At 44.1% G+C, this 20,266-nt stretch overlaps 2 protein-coding genes across 2 annotated transcripts in view; both read right to left on the bottom strand.

Moving 5' to 3' along the window:
* Positions 1-14,309, bottom strand: part of LOC126177070 (facilitated trehalose transporter Tret1-2 homolog) — a 64,513-nt gene extending 50,204 nt beyond the window's left edge. Inside the window, exon 1 of the mRNA XM_049924310.1 lies at positions 13,997-14,309. The gene's annotated coding sequence lies outside the window, so the exon portion shown is untranslated. The remainder of the gene's footprint in view (positions 1-13,996) is intronic.
* On the bottom strand, positions 14,046-14,495 carry LOC126176129 (uncharacterized). The gene has a single exon (XM_049923266.1). The coding sequence runs from the start codon at positions 14,493-14,495 to the stop codon at positions 14,046-14,048; it is 450 nt and encodes a 149-aa protein (XP_049779223.1).
* Positions 14,496-20,266: the final 5,771 nt, after the last annotated feature.

Here is a 20,266-nt window from a genome sequence, read left to right on the forward strand (position 1 = left end):
TGGCGCGTGCGGTGCTTTAAACCTGTGACGCGTTACACCAGGGCAATGACAGTATATTACTATGTTCTAAGTCAAGTTTTAATAATTACCTCTATCTCATGTTATTATTACGTAATTTATACAATTCTGAGAATTCTCGCACGTGACTAACGAAACTATTCAGTATATTAATTAATACGATATCTGTTGCGGTCAGATACTCACTGTTCGAATCTATACTTTCGAGACATATCTTATGGGAGTAACAAGTTCAGTCAAAAAAAAAAAAAAACTATAAACTTGTCCCATAGAGTAGTTTTGTTCGCTTGTAAAAATTATGAAAAGGAACCTACTAAAGGCGCCTGTTATTGATTTAAGTATTTTGATGTTGCAATATGAGGTAGACCAAAGTTTAATGTAGTCATGGTCTGTAAGACACACGACGTTGAACCCAATTGCATTCGTGGCCCACATAAAGTATCACAGGAAGCGCATTAACGCACAGCAAGCAGATGGGGTATTTAGTGTAAGCATTTCATTGCACCGACGTATTAAATACAAATGTAGTACACGTCTCGTAATTCCGTGTTTATCGACTGAAATACATTTTTTCATATTTCGTGAATCGTATCTATCATACTGTAAGTAGTCTGTTTAGGTTTTTATATTGGTAACGCCACGTAGCGCTCTGTATGAAAATGACTGGCTGTGCTGTGTGCAGTCTGTGGCTGGGTGGCATTGTTGTAATATTCGCTACTGTAGTGTTGGGCAGTTGGCTGTTAACAGCGCGTAGCCTTGCGCAGTTGGAGGTGAGCCGCCAGCAGTGGTGGATGTGGGGAGAGAGATGGCGGAGTTTTCAAAAATGGTTCAAATGTCTCTGAGCACTATGGGACTTAACATCTAAGGTCATCAGTCCCCTAGAACTTAGAACTACTTAAACCTAACTAACCTAAGGACAGCACACAACACCCAGCCATCACGAGGCAGAGAAAATCCCTGACCCCGCCGGGAATCGAAACCGGGAACCCGGGCGTGGGAAGCGAGAACGCTACCGCACGACCACGAGATGCGGGCAGGGCGGAGTTTTGAGAGCGGATGATCTGGACGTGTGTCCATCAGAGAGAATAAATTTGTAAGACTGGATGTCACGAACTGATATATACATTATGACTTTTGAACACTATTAAGGTAAATACATTGTTTTTTCTTTATCAAAATCTTTTATTTGCTAACTATGCCTATCAGTAGTTAGTGACTTCAGTAGTTAGAATCTGTTATTTAAATGGCAGTAGTGGCGCTTGCTGTATTGCAGTAGTTCGAGTAACGAAGGTTTTTGTGAGGTAAGTGATTTGTGAAAGGTATAGGTTATTGTTAGTCAGGGCCATTCTTTTGTAGGGATGTTTCAAAGTCAGATTGCATTGCGCTAAAAATATTGTGTGTCCGTTTAAGCACAGTCATTTATAAATTTTCTAACGGTGCGTTTCAATACAAACTGAAATTTCGAGCAGCAGAAGGAGAGAGTTTTAGATCGCGGAGAGTACTGCCAACTTTACTTGTTTATAGTAGCAAAGAACACTGTCCGTGGCTAATGACTACCTAAGGATGACAGCAGCAATCCATACACTGACTACAGAACTGCAAACTACCACACCAAAGGCAATTTTCCAGCAAACAATTTGCACATATGCTGCGGCATAGAGAAGTTTTGAAACTGCAAGCGAAGAGGAGTTGCGGTTATTGACACAAGCTTCAGTTTCGCTGACACGTTTAACGCAAGCGAGATTTCGAAACAACGTGCCATCACATGCGCAAATAAATTCGCAGACGTCTTTACGTCTGTATGGCAACTGAATATACGTATAAATATTTTTTTTAAACTTCTCTCTCTTTTGTTTACCCCTTTCTCTCTCAGTCCTCTCTCTCTCTCTCTCTCTCTCTCTCTCTCTCTCTCTCACACACACACACTCTCTCGCGCGCGCACCCGCACACACACACACAAATGGTTCAAATGGCTCTGAGCACTATGGGACTTAACATCTGTTGTCATCAGTCCCCCAGAACTTAGAACTACTTAAACCTTACTAACCTAAGGACATCACACACATCCATGCCCGAGGCAGGATTCGAACCTGCGACCGTAGCAGTCGCGCGGCTCCGGTCTGAGCGCCTAGAACCGCGTGACCACCGCGGCCGGCACACACACACCACACACACACACAGACACATACACACACACACAGACACACACACACACTTTTGCAATGCTTGGTCTTGGTGATATCAATCAACAGTAACAACAGACCATACTGATGAACACATAGACTCACTGATGAAATCTTCTCGGTTTATCAGCCGAGTCGTAGGGTCGTGTTGTCGCAACGTTTCGATGAGTTTCGTACTAGTCATCTACAGGCGAAGTTCCCGAGAATGAGTATAACATTAAGGAAGGTAACTTGTTTGTTTTTGAATAGGAAAAGTTGTTGTGCCGCGCCAATGGATTCTGGGATTCGGCTGTCGAGGAGGCAATGGAGATATACTAGTACGTGACGATCTTGTCAACGGAGCTGTGCATACGATGCGGCATTAGCAAAATAACGTCAGGAGAGCTCTGAGGGCTCGACGCCCGAACACTCCCTTCCCCGCACCCCGCCCACCCCTTAGCGCAGGTCTACATCTACATCTACATCTACATGGATACTCTGCAAATCACATTTAAGTGCCTGGCACAGGGTTCATCGAACCACCTTCACAATTCTCTATTATTCCAATCTCGTATAGCGCACGGAAAGAACGAACACCTATAGTTTCCGTACGACCTCTAATTTCCCTTAATTTATAGTGGTGATCGTTTCTCCCTATGTAGGGCGGTGTTAACAAAATATCTTCGCATTCTGAGGAAAAAGTTGGTGATTGGAATTTCGTGAGAAGATTCCGTCGCAACGGAAAACGCCTTTCTCTTAATGATGTTCAGCTCAAATCCTGTATCATTTCTGTGACACTCTCTCCCATATTTCGCGATAGTACAAAACGTGCTGCCTTTCTTTGAACTTTTTCGATGTACTCCGTCAGTCCTATCTGGTAAGGTTCCCACACCGCGCAGCAGTATTCTAAAGAGGACAGACAAGCGTAGTGTAGGCCGTCTGCTTAGTCTTTTGCCCGCCCAATAAAACACGGGCATCACTGGGAAGTCTGAAAGATGAACTCGGTTTGAGGAAGGCCGGCATATACCAAATTCCCTGTGAGAGTGGGAAGACTTATATCGGACAAACAGTACGCACCATCGAAGATCGTTGCCGAGAACATCAAAGGCACAGTCGACTGAAATATCCAAATAAGTCGGCGGTAGCAGAGCACTGTTTGTCCGAGAAACACGAGATGGATTATGAGCGTACCAAGATCCTAGCTCAGACCTCTAAATATTGGGACACCATTATAAGGGAGGCTATCGAAATTCGCACCAGGCAAGATCTTATCAACCGAGATTGCGGCTACAGTCTCAGCAAGGCTTGCGACCCGGCATTGAATGCAATTAAGAAGACTCTCAGCAAGAAGTACGAACTGGCGACCAGGGCGGACGTAGCAAGCACATCGACGCTACGACAGATTCCGACGCCCACGTCTTCGCGACCGCCGGCGCGCGGGCGCGGACGGCGAAGAGAGCGGCCCGCTGGGGGAGGGGATTTAAATCAGCCTCCCGCCCTCAGGAGCTCAGTTCGTCAGCGCACCTGACGATGGCGACATGTCTGATCGCCGAAATATTGTGCCCGTTGGACACTATGAACCGGCAGTATACCCGTGGACTGTCCGAGCAACAAATACGCAGGGAGAAACTGAAGAATCACGCAATATTGGTTTACGAGGTGTGGCTAGAAAAAAACCGGACTAGTACTGGTGAAACAATAAAACGAATGCAATAAGGCTGAAAGTCGCGTGGCCTGTCACGTGACTCTCGCTCCGCCTACTGCTAGAGTTTCATCTGCCTCCTGCACTCAGTCTGCCCGTGGCGTCTGTTTTAAGTAGTTGACGTTTTGTCTGTGCGTCGGAAAATGTTGAGTGTACAGAAAGAACAGACTGTTAACATCAAATTTTGTTTCAAACTAGGAAAATCTGCAAGTGAAACGTTTGTAATGTTACAACAAGTGTACGGCAATGATTGTTTATCGCGAACACAAGTGTTTGAGTGGTTTAAACGATTTAAAGATGGCCGCGAAGACACCAGTGATGACACTCGCACTGGCAGACCATTGTCAGCAAAAACTGATGCAAACATTGAAAAAATCGGTAAACTTGTTCGACAAGATCGCTGCTCTGCTCTGATTGTTAAACGGCGATCTTTTCGAACAAGTTCACCGATTTTTTCAATGTTTGCATCAGTTTTTGCTGACAATGGTATGCCAGTGCGAGTTTCATCACTGGTGTCTTCGCGGCCATCTTTAAATCGTTTAAACCACTCAAACACTTGTGTTCGCGATAAACAATCATCGCCGTACACTTGTTGTAACATTACAAACGTTTCACTTGCAGATTTTCCTAGTTTGAAACAAAATTTGATGTTAACAGTCTGTTCTTTCTGTACACTCAACATTTTCCGACGCACAGACAAAACGTCAACTACTTAAAACAGACGCCACGGGCAGACTGAGTGCAGGAGACAGATGAAACTCGAGCAGTAGGCGGAGCGAGAGTCACGTGACAAGCCACGCGACTTTCAGCCTTATTGCATTCGTTTTATTGTTTCACCAGTACTTGTCCGGTTTTTTTCTAGCCACAGCTCGTACATTCCGGGCACCCGACAGCGTGGATTCATTGGGGCGTGGCTTTTCAGCCCCCACGCTCATTCCTTGACCTCACCACAGCTCTGTCTCAGTCATGTAAGCGATGGCTATAAAGCCTCTAGAATTCATGCCACATCATACGTCAGCTACAGGTGACCGAATAAAGTATTAACTATTTTGACTATTTTGTTGATGATGATGAAGTCCCATACTCCGTGACAGAGCGTAGGGGAACGATGCGGGAGACCCGCACCGCCGTAATAGGCAAGGTCCTAATGGAGGTGGTTTACCATTGCCTTCCTCCCACTTTGTTATGATGGAATAATTTTTCAGTTTAGTTACCTTCATTTTGATGAAATGCATATTTCTGGTTACAGAACTTTTACAATACCTTGCCGAGAGACTTGTCGCAGCGGTCAAACTCAGGAGTCGCATGCGAGAGGACAATGAATTCAAATCAAAGTCTAACGATCGAGATTTACGTTGTCAGTGGATTCCTTGAAATGATTGATGCAAATAATGAGGCGGTTTGCTTGAAACGGACACTGCTGGTAACCTTCCCCCTTGCTTCCCCAGTCTGATTTGTGATCTTCCTTCAGTCACCTAATATCATATTTTAATACTGTTGTGGGTGAAATGTCTCGTGAATAATCTTTACTCTTTCTAACAACGTGTTGAGGGTGTATAGTCTCTCTTTTTTTTTTAATTATCCTGAAATCTCGAACACTCCGAGTCAATGTAGCCCCGTACTCAGCATTTAGGAATAAAGGCGACGACTCACCGAAAGGCACAAGCGCTGCGCCGGCGATACATTACTTTCGCTGCACTACTAGTCCCATACCCAGGTAATGGACGTAGGGGGTGGATGCAACAATCCTTCATCGCCGTTCTAGGGAAGGTCCTAGCAGAGTTGTTACCGTGGCCTTCATCCAACCGTGCGGTTCTGGCGCTGCAGTCCGGAACCGCGGGACTGCTACGGTCGCAGGTTCGAATCCTGCCTCGGGAATGGGTGTGTGTGATGTCCTTAGGTTAGTTAGGTTTAAGTAGTTCTAAGTTCTAGGGGACTTATGACCTAAGATGTTGAGTCCCATAGTGCTCAGAGCCATTTGAACCAACCTTCATCCAACCTGTTATGAAGTATCAAGCGCGTATCTGTGTCGTATGGATAACTGTGATAAGTGCCTATACACTAAATTGAGTTTCTGTTGTTAGATTATTCACGAAACATTTCACCCACAACAATAAAATACACAAATTCCTAGCTGTTTGTGGTACTATTAGCAGAATATTGGACCGTAAAGTACAAAAGGAAACCATCACGAAATTCTATAAAACAATGGCTGTTCCCGTGTTATCCTATGGGAGCGAAACGAGGGATGCCACAAAAAAGCACGTAGTTTACCCGTCTGGAATGTCACAGGGAGGGAGCGGTCAAGCTTAACGTCCCGATCCGGCGGACGAATCACATTAAACAGTGTCAAATGCCTCATATCATGAGACATTGCGTAGTGGTTTGGACTTTAATCCAGGACATTGGAGCAAAGACAGGTCATCAGAAACTTTACACCACCTCTCCACCCATCACATCGTCATCTTCTTCTTTATAGGCTACTGCCTATTCCGAACTGAGAAAAAAGTAATTTCCATCTTTTTCGATTTCTTCCAATATCTCTTTTCCCATTCGGCTTGTATTTCAGGATCTTCGGAAGAATTCTGTGACCTGGTATCGTCTTGAGGTGTTGTCTCGAATCTCCACGATATTTCTGAATTTTTTCATTCATTTTGAAAGTATTTAATTCTGTTCTAATACCTTCGATTCTAATCATATCTCCTCTTGTACAGACCTCCGCCTTTCTTAAGAACCTCATCTCTGCCGTTTGAATTTTATTTTCTTGTTACTTTGTGGTATCCCAGCTTTCGCTTCCATAGTATAACACAGGAACTGCCATTACTTTACAGTATTTCATAATGGTTTCTTTCTTGTGCTTTATGGCCCAATGTTCTGCTAATGGTACCACAGACAGTTTGGGATTTGTGTATTTTATTTTCAGTATCAAGGTCAAAGTCAAAATTTGTAGCACAGCCTAAATGAGAGATTTTAGACATTTGCTCTTAAACTGAACTATCGAAAACAATTTTTGATCTGACGGGGTATTTCATCGGAATGCCATTATTTTTGTTTTATTGCGGCAAATTTTAAAGTTGTATTTCTGGCAAATTTCGTTCAGCTTGTATATGATCTTTGGAGGTCTTCCTCATTCTTTTGAATAATAAAGATATCAGGTAACAAAAGTACCCTCCGGTATTTCTTATTCATCATCTTAAGTCCTTTGTTTCGATTTGCGAAGAATGAAGTCAGTGTAAATATTAAAAAAGGGTAGATAATAGTCCACACCCTTGCCTAACCCCTTGGATAATAGTTGTTTCTTCTACTCGATCCCTACCCGTGTTTATTAAAATGCGTGTAACTTTGTAAAGACTTCTCCCTACTTCTGTTAGATGATAAGGATATCCACATTCAGACATAATCCTCCACAGGCTATTACGGCTCACACGATAAAAAAAGCCTTCTCAAGGTCGTTAAAGGCCATATGGGTTTCTGTATTACGTTCTCAGTGTTTCTCTATGATTTCTGAATTACAGACACATTGTCTGTCCATGAACGATCTCACCTAAACCATTTTGTTCATCAGAAATAATAGCTTCTGTGATATTCTTCTGGCGGTTATTGACTAGCTTTGAGTACAGTTTGTAGCCAGTGTTTAAAAGACTGATGCCATGGTAGTTTTTAAAGTCATTACGTTTCCCTCTTTTGAAAAGAGATTACTTCTGCTGTATAACAAGGGTCTGGGATCTTGCAGTCCGATCAACATTCATTTATTAATTGTAAATGTCTTTTAGGTAGTGGTAACCCTCGATATTTAATTACCTGTACATTTATTCCACCTATTCCAGTTGCTTTTCTGTTCTTCATGGCTTTCAAAGCCTCTTGTAATTCGTCTATAGTATTTGGATCTACTGTCTCCTTGTACATACTTTCTCATGCCGACAAAATAATGTCAGTGAAAATTTTCGACCACCAGGATTCGAACCGACGATCTTCCCAGTCGTGAGTCACTGCATAAGCATGTGTTAGCGACCTCGAGTACGGAGACTGGTTTACGAACACTAGAACACCATTACTGCTCGACCTTCGGTTACAGGTCCACGTTGCCACACGAGAATGACTAATAGTTTCTCACACATCTTTTAACGCTGCCAAACGCGCACCAACTTTTGAATGGACCATGGAGCTCAACGACTTGTCTGTTGCGTCATATGGTCTCATGTTTGCGTAACGAAAAATCCGATATCGGAGAGGTCGTGACCTATTGCGAGAAAGATAAGCAATGTACAACCACGTATGTTACTAGAGCGAGAAAGCAGAGGATTTCAAGGCCTTAAGTGGCTTGTGCGCGATTTTCTGTAAAATTTAAACGTATGTTTGTACGTAGTTTACTACAAAATCCCTAGGAAAGAAGGGGTACATTTGTTTAGACTTTGCGAAAAACTGGACTGGGACTGATGGATTTAAGTAGTATTCTTTCGGCGTTAAACGTAGACTGCTCGAGTTGAAAAGTCACAGACAGACTTCTCTATGTATACTTTCAAACAAATTCAATTGCACATACACTAGGCTTTCAACTTTTATGTGGGACATATTGTCCCAGAATTAAATTAAGAGTAGTTCCCATCCGTCTGTTCTGACCGATTTCGGGAGGTTACTCATGACTGTAAGAAAAATTCCGTGATTCGAAACCCAAATTTTTCCAATTGGGAAACCATTTGACTCGCTACCATGCGTATATACTCTGGTGTGCAAAACTTGGCACAAAACTAACGTTCGAATGATGTGTCACTGCCAAGTAACATAACTCGATCAAACTTGGACCACGGCAGAAATAACTGCTACAGTATAGAGGAGACGGAGTTAGGATTGAATTCACGATATCCAGAGATTTAGGGCGCTATACGACAAGGTAGTTTCTTTGGATAGATGCGTATGGGGCCTGAAGATGGCACAATGAAATGCCGAAACTGGTAGCCTTCACAACAAAATAAAATAATATCTTAAAGTACACGGCTGTTGGCGAATTTTATTGGCATTGACAATTACTTAACCAGCCGATGTCCCCTGGCCATAATGGACCAACAGAGTTATAAAGTATTCCAATGAGACGTGGAACCTGAAGGTGCAAAACGTACAAAATTTTGAGAGTTGATTATTGGGGAACATTAATCTTTATCGTGAGAATTGCAAGCAAGTAGTGGAAGAAAAATAAAATAAATAGGTAAGAGAAAAGTAAGAGTTAGGCACAGCACAGAAACCGTCAGTTAATCGAAATGCAGGCGGGCGAGAATTGAAGGAGGAAGAACTGAAGGGAAAGGATGTTAGGGAAACTTTTTGGAAAGAACGACAATGCGCTCGTATTGGATACGACAGTGATAGTTGAAATACTTTTTAAAAGAGGTTCATTTCGCGCCAAAGTCACCGAGCATCTTCAGAGCATACGACGGAAGCAGTAGTTCAGTCCCAAACAACGCGCACTGTCAGCCTACAAATCGATCGCTACCGCACAAGTGTGTGTTAGCGACCTTGCTTGAACTACTGTTTCCGTCCTGTGACCTGAAGAAAGCAGGCGGCGTCCGAAACCGTTAATTTCTGTTGAAGTTCTGTGTGAATGTGGGTACTCTTTTCTAATTACAACTATCTGGAGGAAGATGGGAAGACGACATCAGAGAACTGGCTGATCCTAGGGAATGCCCCATTGCATACTGTTAACGAAGTTGTCAGCATGCGGAGTAGGTTCTCAGATGAGTGAGTGGCTCGAAGCCGTCTTATGATAGAACCAACTACACTAATGGCCATTAAAATTGCCACACCAAGAAGAAATGCAGATGATAAACGGGTATTCATTGGACAAATATATTACACTAGAACTGACATGTGATTACATTTTCACGCAATTCGGGTGCATAGATCCTGAGAAATCAGTACCCAGAACAACCACTGGCCGTAATAACGGCCTTGATACGCCTGGGCATTGAGTCAAACAGAGCTTGGATGGCGTGTACAGGTACAGAGCTGCCCATGCAGGTTCAGCACGATACCACAGTTCATCAAGAGTAGTGACTGGCGTATTGTGACGAGCCAGTTGCTCGGCCACCATTGACCAGACGTTTTCAATTGGTGAGAGATCTGGAGAATGTGCTGGCCAGGGCAGCAGTCGAACATTTTCTGTACAGTCATGCGGATAAGATGCCTGTCATCTCGACTGCTAGTGACACGGGATCCAGCACGGCGTTCCGTATTACCCTCCTGACCCCACCGATTCGATATTCTGGAACCTTGGATCTCGACCAACGCGAGCAGCAATGTAGCGATTCGATAAACCGCAATCTCGATAGGCTACAATCCGACCTTTATCAATGTCGGAGACGTGATGGTAAGCATTTCTCCTCCTTACACGAGGCTTCACAACAACGTTTCACCAGGCAACGCCGGTCAACTGCTGTTTGTGTATGAGAAATCGGTTAGAAACTTTCCTCATGTCAGCACGTTGTAGGTGTCGCCACCGGCGCCAACCTTCTGTGAATGCTCTGAAAAGCTAATCATTTGCGTATCACAGCATCTTCTTCCTGTCGGTTAAATTTCGCGTCTGTAGCACGTCATCTTCGTGGTGTAGCACTTTTAATGGCCAGTAGTGTAAGTTATCCTGGACGGCGAGTGTTGATCAGAGAGGAGAATATCGTCATGAGAAGTGTAATAAGATCGCTCTGGTTCTTTATAAAAAATGGTTCAAATGGCTCTGAGCACTATGGGACTTAACTACTGAGATCATCAGTACCCTAGAACTTAGAACTACTTAAACCTAACTAACCTAAGGACATCACACACATCCATGCCCGAGGCAGGATTCGAACCTGCGACCGTAGCGGTCACGCGGTTCCAAACTGACGCGCTTAGAACCGCAAGGCCACACCGGCCGGCGGTTCTTTATATATAGAAACGACGTGAGGGATAAAATGAGCAGCTATCTGCGACCTTTTGTTGTTGACAGTGAAAATACAGATACAGAATGATTTAGAGAGAATTTCTCTTTAACATAATGAATGGCGGCTAGTTATAAACGTAAAAAGTTGTAAGTTCATGTAGATGAGTAGGAAAAACAATTTTGTGTTGTTCGAATGCTGTATTAGTGGTGTGCTACTTGACACAGCTACGTCGATTAAATATCTAGGCGTAACGCTGCAAACCGATTTGAAATGGAGCAAGCATGTAGCGTTGGCAGTGTGGAAGGCGAACGGTTTAATTCGGTTTATTGGAAGGATGCTAGGAGAGTCTAGCTCGTATTTTGGGATTAAAGGAAGAAAATGGTTCAAATGGCTCTGGGCACTACGGGACTTAACATCTGAGGTCATCAGTCCCCTAGAACTGAGAACTATTTAAATCTAACTAACCTAAGGACATCACACACATCCATGCCCGAGGCAGGACTCGAACCTGCGACCGTAGCGGCCACGCGGTTCCAGACTGAAGCACCTAGAACCGCTCGGCCACACTGGCCGGCATTTAAAGGAAAACATCAAAGGAATTCAGAAGCGTGCTGCTAGATTTGTAGCCGGTAGATGCGACCGACGTGCAAGTGTTACAGAGATGTTTCGAAAACTCAAATGGGAATCCCTATTCTTTTCGCGAAACGATACTGAGAAAATTAAGAGAAATGGCGTTTTCGGTTGACTGCAGAACGAGTCTATTGTCGCCAACGTACATTCCGCGTAAGGACCACGAAGATGCTAGAAATTAGGGTTCGTGCGGACTCGTTTCCCCGTCGCTCCATTTGCGAGTAGAACTGGGAAGTGAACGACTAGCAGAGGCGAAAGGTACCCTTCTCCATGCACCGTATAGGGGGCAGCAGAGTGTGTAAGTCGATGTAGATGCGTGAAGGTGAACTCTGTAATGCACTTGGACGTGTACAACAGAAATGTAACAGGTAGAAGATCCAACGGAGAGCAGCGCGTTTCGTTACAGGATCATTTAGTAATCGCGATAGCGTTACGGAGATGATAGATAAACTCCAGTGGAAGACTCTGCAGGATAGACGCTCAGTAGCTCGGTACGGGCTTTTGTTGAAGTTTCGAGAAGATGCCGTCACCGAGGAGTCTAGCAGTATATTGCTCCCTCCTATATATATCTCGCGAAGAGACCATGAGGATAAAATCAGAGAGATTAGAGCCCACACAGAGGCATACCGACAATCCTTCTTTCCACGAACAATACGAGACTGTAATAGAAGAGAGAACCGATAGAGGCACTCAAGGTACCCTCCGCCACACATCGTCAGGTGGCTTGCGGAGTATGGATGTAGATGTAGATGTAGAACCTTGTGTGAATGCTCTGAAAAGCTAATCATTTGCATATCCCAGCATCTTCTTCCTGTCGGTTAAATTTCGCGTCTGTAGCACGTCATCTTCGTGGTGTAGCAGTTTTAATGGCCAGTAGCGTATATATAAACGACGTGACCGATAAAATGAGTAGCAATTTGTGACCTTTTGTTGATGACGCTGTAGTGTACGGGAAAGTGTCTTCTGTTTGACTGTAGGAGGATACAGAATGATTAAGAGAGAATTTATGTTGGACATAATGAATGGCGGCTAGCTCTCAACGTAAAAAGTTGTAAGTTAATGTAGATGAGCGGGAAAAACCTGTATTGTTCGGATGCTGTATTAGTGGTGTGCTACTTGACACAGCTACGTCGATTAAATATCTAGGCGTAACGCTGCAAAGCGATTTGAAATGGAACAAGCGCGTAGGGTCGGTAGTGTGGAAGGCGTACGGTTGAATTCGCTTTATTGGAAGAATGCTAGGAAACTGTAGCTCGTCTATGAAGGAGACCGAGTATAGAGTACTACCGACCAACAGGCCACAGCATGGACACCGACGAGCTCGCCCACTGACGCACAAACGAACCGCCAACATCACCCTACACTGTGCATCCGATGTATGACCTATCGGACACAAAAACATAATAAACCTAACTGTCGCAGGCTCCTGACGCTGAACGAGAGCTCTACACCGGCACCTAGCGCCAGCCTCCGAACAACACAACCGCACAACGTCAAGGTATCGACATGCATGATACCCACTACTAACAAAGCCTACCCTTGCACGACCTATCGCAGGCAGCAAGACATCCGCTACTGCTCTTACCACCCGACCTAACTGTCGCAGAGGTTTTCTTCCCTTGGCACTTATTTTCCTCTGCCCTTCGAACCACTACCCTTCGTTCGACTTCGACCCAACCTATCTCCAGATGAGCGCATATTAATGGTTAACCTTAGCCAGACGTACGCAAACATCGCAATACCCACATCCTGCGACACCTCACTTTAGTGAAAACTAACCTTTATGTAGAGATGGCAGTAGACCTATTGAGTTGGCCATCATGCCGGTGTGGGCGTGGAGGGGCTCCACCTCTTACCAAATAAAAAAAAAGTACTACTCGAGTGATTGGGATTAAAGGAAGACATCAGAGGAATTCAGGGGCGTGTTGCTAGATCAGTAGCCGGTAGATGCGACCAACGTGCAAGTGTTACGGAGATGTTTCGAAGACTCAAATGGGAATCCCTGTTCTTTTCGCGAAACGATATTGGGAAAATTAAGAGAAACGGTGGTTTCGGTAGATTTCAGAACGAATCTGCTGTCGCCAACGTACATTCCGCGTAAGGACGACGAAGATCAGAGAAATTAGCGTTCGTGCGGAGGCGTATAGATACTCGTTTTCCCCTCGCTCCATTTGCGGGTGGAACTGGGAGGTGAACGAGTAGCAGTGGTGGAAGGTACCCTTCACCGCGCACCGTATATGGGGCAGCGGAGTATGTATGTCGATGTAGGCGAAATCTGTAATGCACTTGGCCGGCCGCTGTGGCCGAGCGGTTCTAGGCGCTTCAGTCTGGAACCGCGCGACCGCTACGGTCGCAGGTTCGAATCCTCCCTCGGGCATGGATGTGTGTGATGTCCTTAGGTTAGTTATGTTTAAGTAGTTCTAAGTTCTAGGGGACTGATTCCCTCAGATGTTAAGTCGCATAGTGCTCAGAGCCATATGAACCCATATGTAATGCACCTGGAGGTGTACAACAGGAATGTAACAGGTAGAATGCAGATGTGGGATGATAATCTAAAATAATTTTATTGAACTCACCTGTACAGTACACGGCAGTTGTGTGTTAGGTGAGCTCGGAGAAAGCTCTTCAACTGGTACGATGAGAACTGGAAGCCTGCACTGACGTTCCCGTTTCAGATGGCAGGTACTCGAAAGACGTCTCCAATGGCCGAAACGACGCGGCGTGGCACCTGGTGTTCCGTGCAGCGGACAGTTGGAGGACGCGCTTCCGGGGTCGTGTCGCGGTCTGAGCGGCCGCCGCGTGTTGCAGTTGTTTCGCGGCTGATGTGGCGGCTGCCGCGGCAAGTGGTACAGTGGCTGCGCCGGCAGGCGGCGCCGTGTTTTGTAAGGCGGCAGCAGCGGGCAGTGGCGCCGAAGCGCCGGCGGCCGGGCCCTGGGGCCTGACCCCAGATAGGGGCGAGGTGGCCAGACCACGGCACCAGCGCCGCGGCGGCACGCGGGCCTCGCCTGACGGCGGCGTCGCCTCGCCAAGAGTCGCCCTGCGGCCGTTCCAGGTCGCGAGTGGCGATAGCCGCATGCGAGGGAGCAGTCTGCCTGCCCCGTGTTCCGGCCAGGGAGCAGATACTCTGCGGAAAAATCCCGTACGAATCCCTCCTACATCAGCTTTTCTAACGGCGGAAATTTTTACAGACTCTCCCAGCATTTCCATTGGCGTACCCACTTGTATGAATATCAAGAGCTCAGATGGAAACCCAGTTCCAAGCAAAGAAGGGAAAGCAGAAAGGTGGAGGGAGTATATAGAGGGCCTATACGAGGGCAATGTACTTGAGGACAATATTATGGAAATGGAAGAGGACGTAGATGAAGATGAAATGGGAGATACAATACTGAGTGAAGAGTTTGACAGAGCACTGAAAGACCTGAGTCGAAACAAGGCCCCGGGAGTAGACAACATTCCATTAAAACTACTGACGGCCTTGGGAGAGCCAGTCCTGACAAAACTCTACCATCTGGTGAGCAAAATGTATGAGACAGGCGAAATACCCTCAGACTTCAAGAAGAATATAATAATTCTGATCCCAAAGAAAGCACATGTTAACAGATGTGAAAATTACCGAACAATCAGTTTAATAAGTCACGGCTGCAAAATATTAACGCGTATTCTCTACAGACGAAGGGAAAAACTGGTAGAAGCTGACCTCGGGGAAGATCAGTTTGGATTCCGTAGAAATATTGGAACACGTGAGGCAATACTGACCCTACGACTTATCTTAGAAGCTACATTAAGGAAAGGCAAACCTACGTTTCTAGCATTTGTAGATTTAGAGGAAGCTTTTGACAATGTTGACTGGAATACTCTCTTTCAAATTCTGAAGGTGGCAGGGGTGAAATACAGGGAGCGAAAGGCTATTTACAATTTGTACAGAAACCAGATGGCAGTTATAGGAGTCCAGGGGCATGAAAGGGAAGCAGCGGTTGGGAAGGGAGTGAGACAGGGTTGTAGCCTATCCCCGATGTTATTCAATCTGTATATTGAGCAAGCAGTAAAGGAAACAAAAGAAAAATTCGGAGTAGGTATTAAAATCCACGGAGAAGAAATAAAAACTTTGAGATTCGCCGATGACATTGTAATTCTGTCAGAGACAGCAAAGGACTTGGAAGAGCAGTTGAATGGAATGGACAGTGCCTTGAAAGGAGAATATAAGATGAACATCAACAAAAGCAAAACGAGGATAATGGAATGTAGTCGAATTAAGTCGGGTGATGCTGAGGGAATTAGATTAGGAAATGAGACGCTTAAAGTAGTAAAGGAGTTTTGCTATTTGGGGAGCAAAATAACTGATGATGGTCGAAGTAGAGAGGATATAAAATGTAGACTGGCAATGGCAAGGAAAGCGTTTCTGAAGAAGAGAAACTTGTTGACATCTAGTATTGATTTAAGTGTCAGGAAGTCGTTTATGGAAGTGTTTGTATGGAGCGTAGCCATGTATGGAAGTGAAACATGGACGATAACCAGTTTGGACAAGAAGAGAATAGAAGCTTTCGAAATGTGGTGCTACAGAAGAATGCTGAAGATTAGAGGGGTAGATCATATAAGTAATGAGGAGGTATTGAATAGGTTTCGGGAGAAGAGAAGTTTGTGGCACAACTTAACTAGAAGAAGGGATCGGTTGGTAGGACATGTTCTGAGGCATCAAGGGATCACCAATATTAGCATTGGAGGGCAGCGTGGAGGGTAAAAATCGTAGAGGGAGACCAAGAGATGAATACACTAAACAGATTCAGAAGGATGTAGGTTGCAGTAGGTACTGGGAGATGAAGAAGCTTGCACAGGATAGAGTTGCATGGAGAGCTGCATCAAACCAGTCTCAGGACTGAAGACCACAACAACAACACACCTACATCTACGAGAGACGTTCAGTAAGTAATGCAACAGACTTTTTTCTCGGTCAGTTTCGCTTGACAAAATGCGAACTTTGTTTCGGACATCCTGAAATATTTTCGCCCCTTGTGATGTAACAGGTGTGTTGTGGCGCCCTGAAAATATTCTAAGTTCGGAGTTGGTGATTTCTCAAACTGGGGAACAATCAAGAATGGGGTGCCGCAAGGCTCGGTCTTGGGTCCTCTGCTGTTCTTAATATTTATTAATGACTTGGCATTCTATATTCACGAAGATGCAAAGCTGGTACTTTTTGCCAATGATACAAGTATAGCTATCACACCCGACAGACAGGAATTAACTGGTGAAATTGTAAACGATGTTTTTCACAAAAATCATTAAGTGGTTCTCTGCAAATGGGCTCTCATTAAACTTTGACAAAACACAGTATATACAGTTCCACACAGTAAATGGAATGACCCCATTAATAAATGTAGACTTCGATCAGAAATCGGTAGCTAAGGTAGAATATTCAAAATTTCTGGGTGTATGCATTGAAGATGGGTTGAAGTGGAAAAAACACACTGAGGATCTGCAGAAACGTTTGAGTTCAGCTACTTATGCTATTAGGGTCATTGCAAATTTTGGCGATATACATCTGAGTAAATTAGCTTACCACGCCTATTTTCATTCTCTGCTTTCTTATGACATCATATTCTGGGGTAACTCATCATTGAATAAAAGAGTGTTCGTTGCACAAAAGCATGTAATCAGAATAATTGCTGGAGCTCATCCAAGATAATCTTGCAGACATTTAAAGAGCTAGAAATCTTCACTGTAGTCTCACAATATACAGGGTGTTACAAAAAGGTACGGCCAAACTTTCAGGAAACATTCCTCACACACAAATAAAGAAAAGATGTTATGTGGATATGTGTCCGGAAACGCTTAATTTCCATGTTAGAGCTCATTTTAGTTTCGTCGGTATGTACTGTACTTCCTCTATTCACCGCCAGTTGGCCCAATTGAAGGAAGGTAATGTTGACTTCGGTGCTTGTGTTGACATGCGACTCATTGCTCTACAGTACTAGCATCAAGCACATCAGTACGTAGCATCAACAGGTTAGTGTTCGTCACGAACGTGGCTTTGCAGTCAGTGCAATGTTTACAAATGCGGAGTTGGCAGATGCCATTTGATGTACGGATTAGCACGCGGCAATAGCCGTGGCGCGGTACGTTTGTATCGAGATACATTTCCAGAACGAAGGTGTCCAGACAGGAAGTCGTTCGAAGCAATTGATCGGCGTCTTAGGGAGCACGGAACATTCCAGCTTATGACTCGCGACTGGGGAAGACCTAGAACGACGAGGACACCTGCAATGCACGAAGCAATTCTTCGTGCAGTTGACGATAACCCTAATGTCAGCGTCAGAGAAGTTGCTGCTGTACAAGGTAACATTGACCACGTCACTGTATGCAGAGTGCTACGGGAGAACCAGTTGTTTCCGTACCATGTACAGCGTGTGCAGGCACTATCAGCAGCTGATTAGCCTCCACGGGTACACTTCTGCGAATGGTTCATCCAACAATGTGTCAATCCTCATTTCAGTGCAAATGTTCTCTTTACGGATGAGGCTTCATTCCAACGTGATCAAATTGTAAATTTTCACAATCAACATGTCTGGGCTCACGAGAATCCGCATGCAATTATGCAATCACGTCATCAGCTGTGAACGTTTGGGCAGGCATTGTGGTGATGTCTTGATTGGGCCCCATGTTCTTCCACCTACGCTCAATGGAGCACGTTATCATGATTTCATACGGGATACTCTACCTGTGCTGCTAGAACATGTGCCTTTACAAGTACGACACAACATGTGGTTCATGCACGATGGAGGTCCTGCACATTTCAGTAGAAGTGTTCGTACGCTTCTCAACAACAGATTCGGTGACCGATGGATTGGTAGAGGCGGACCAATTCCATGGCCTCCACGCTCTCCTGACCTCAACCCTCTTGACTTTCATTTATGGGGGCATTTGAAAGCTCTTGTCTACGCAACCCTGGTACCAAATGTAGAGACTCTTCGTGCTCGTATGGTGGACGGCTGTGCTACAATACGCCATTCTCTAGGGCTGCATCAGCGCATCAGGGATTCCATGCGACGGAGGGTGGATGCACGTATCCTCGCTAACGGAGGACATTTTGAACATTTCCTGTAACAAAGTGAAGTCACGCTGGTACGTTCTGTTGCTGTGTGTTTCCATTCCACGATTAATGTGATTTGAAGAGAAGTAATAAAATGAGCTCTAACATGGAATGTAAGCGTTTCCGGACACATGTCCACATAACATATCTTCTTTCTTTGTGTGTGAGGAATGTTTCCTGAAAGTTTGGCCGTGCCTTTTTGTAACACCCTGTATATAGTCACTTACGAAATTTGTTATTAAAAATCCGAACGAATTCAAAAGTAATAGCAGTGTACATGGCTACAACACTAGGAGAAAGGATGATCTTCACTAGTCAAGGTTAAATCTAACTTTGGCTCAGAAGGGGGTAAATTATGCTGCCACAAAAGTCTTTGGTCACTTACCTGATAGCATCAAAAGTCTGACAGATAGCCATATAGCATTTAAAAGGAAATTAAAAGAATTTGTTAATGGCAACTTCTTCTACACATTAGATGAATTTTTAGATATAGTAAGTGGGTAATTACACAACCTGCACAAAAAAAAAAAAATAAAATAAAATAAAAAATAAAAAGAATATTGAGTGTCATGTAATATTTTGTCTAATGTAATATCTTGTATAGACACCTTTTATTAACCTGACACGTTCCTAATCATTACGAAGTGTCGTATAAATGATCTATGGAATAAGTACTAATCTAATCTAATCTAGCCTCGGCTCGTCAGTGACCGCGTGGTGCTGTACGTTAACCGGAGCAAGACGGGTAGATACAGCACGTGTTCCAGGCAGACCACGTGGTGTGGAATTCCACGTTAACGCTGTGTCGCGGAGTGGGCTTTGTGTAGATGAAGGAGATTTGTATGCCGCGAGTGCCAAAGATGGCGGACTTTGTGAAACAATTATGGCAGACATTTCACAGCTGATGTAGAAACTAATAATAGCCAGAAGAATCATGATACCTTAAAAGTAGTCATGTACATTACCATTATTTGCACGACGATTCTGATGGCGTAATCAGAATTTCAGTATCTTTATTAGTTTAAAGTTTAGTATCTGACGATAAATTATACATGTAACACCCAACAACGAGTTTCCAAAATCTAAATGGTTCGTCCGATTTTCTCGATCGATGTGTCTTTAGAAAGCTATTACTGTAAACCTATATTGGTATAAATTACCGGCATTTAACTTGATGAAACGCCCCGATAAACCCGCAGGACAAGACAGGTAGTTTAAATTGTGGAAAGGGGCCAAAATAAGCGGCTTTCAGTTACACTCGAACATACGACTCTATTTATTTGACCAAACATTACAAGAGCCAAGAAATTAAAAAAAAAACACAGCATTAATTTTTGGAACTAAATTACTGGCTGAATGCGCCAAACAATCTCATGCCTTAAGGTCAAGACCACTTTAATTTAAAATCGTCTGTAAGCCAATAACTTAAGACTCAAACCAAAATCAGAAATTTAAAATTTTGCAAAAACAGACATAATGTCTTATGGGATAACAGCAATCAGTGATTTTATAACGTTACTTAAAATCCGTCTTGATTGCAAAAAAAATTTTTTATTATTCATATGATCGGTTTCGGTTCATTCAGAACCATCTTCAGATCTGATATTTCAGTTACAGGAGTAACCCGTCCAAATCCAGCAACTTTCACATGCTACGTCACATCTATGTCACATCTATGTGACGTAGCATGTGAAAGTTGCTGGATTTGGACGGGTCACATCTATGTGACGTAGCATGTGAAAGTTGCTGGATTTTGACGGGT

This window comes from Schistocerca cancellata, chromosome 3, assembly GCF_023864275.1.
Source record: "Schistocerca cancellata isolate TAMUIC-IGC-003103 chromosome 3, iqSchCanc2.1, whole genome shotgun sequence".
Classification (NCBI taxonomy): domain Eukaryota; kingdom Metazoa; phylum Arthropoda; class Insecta; order Orthoptera; family Acrididae; genus Schistocerca; species Schistocerca cancellata.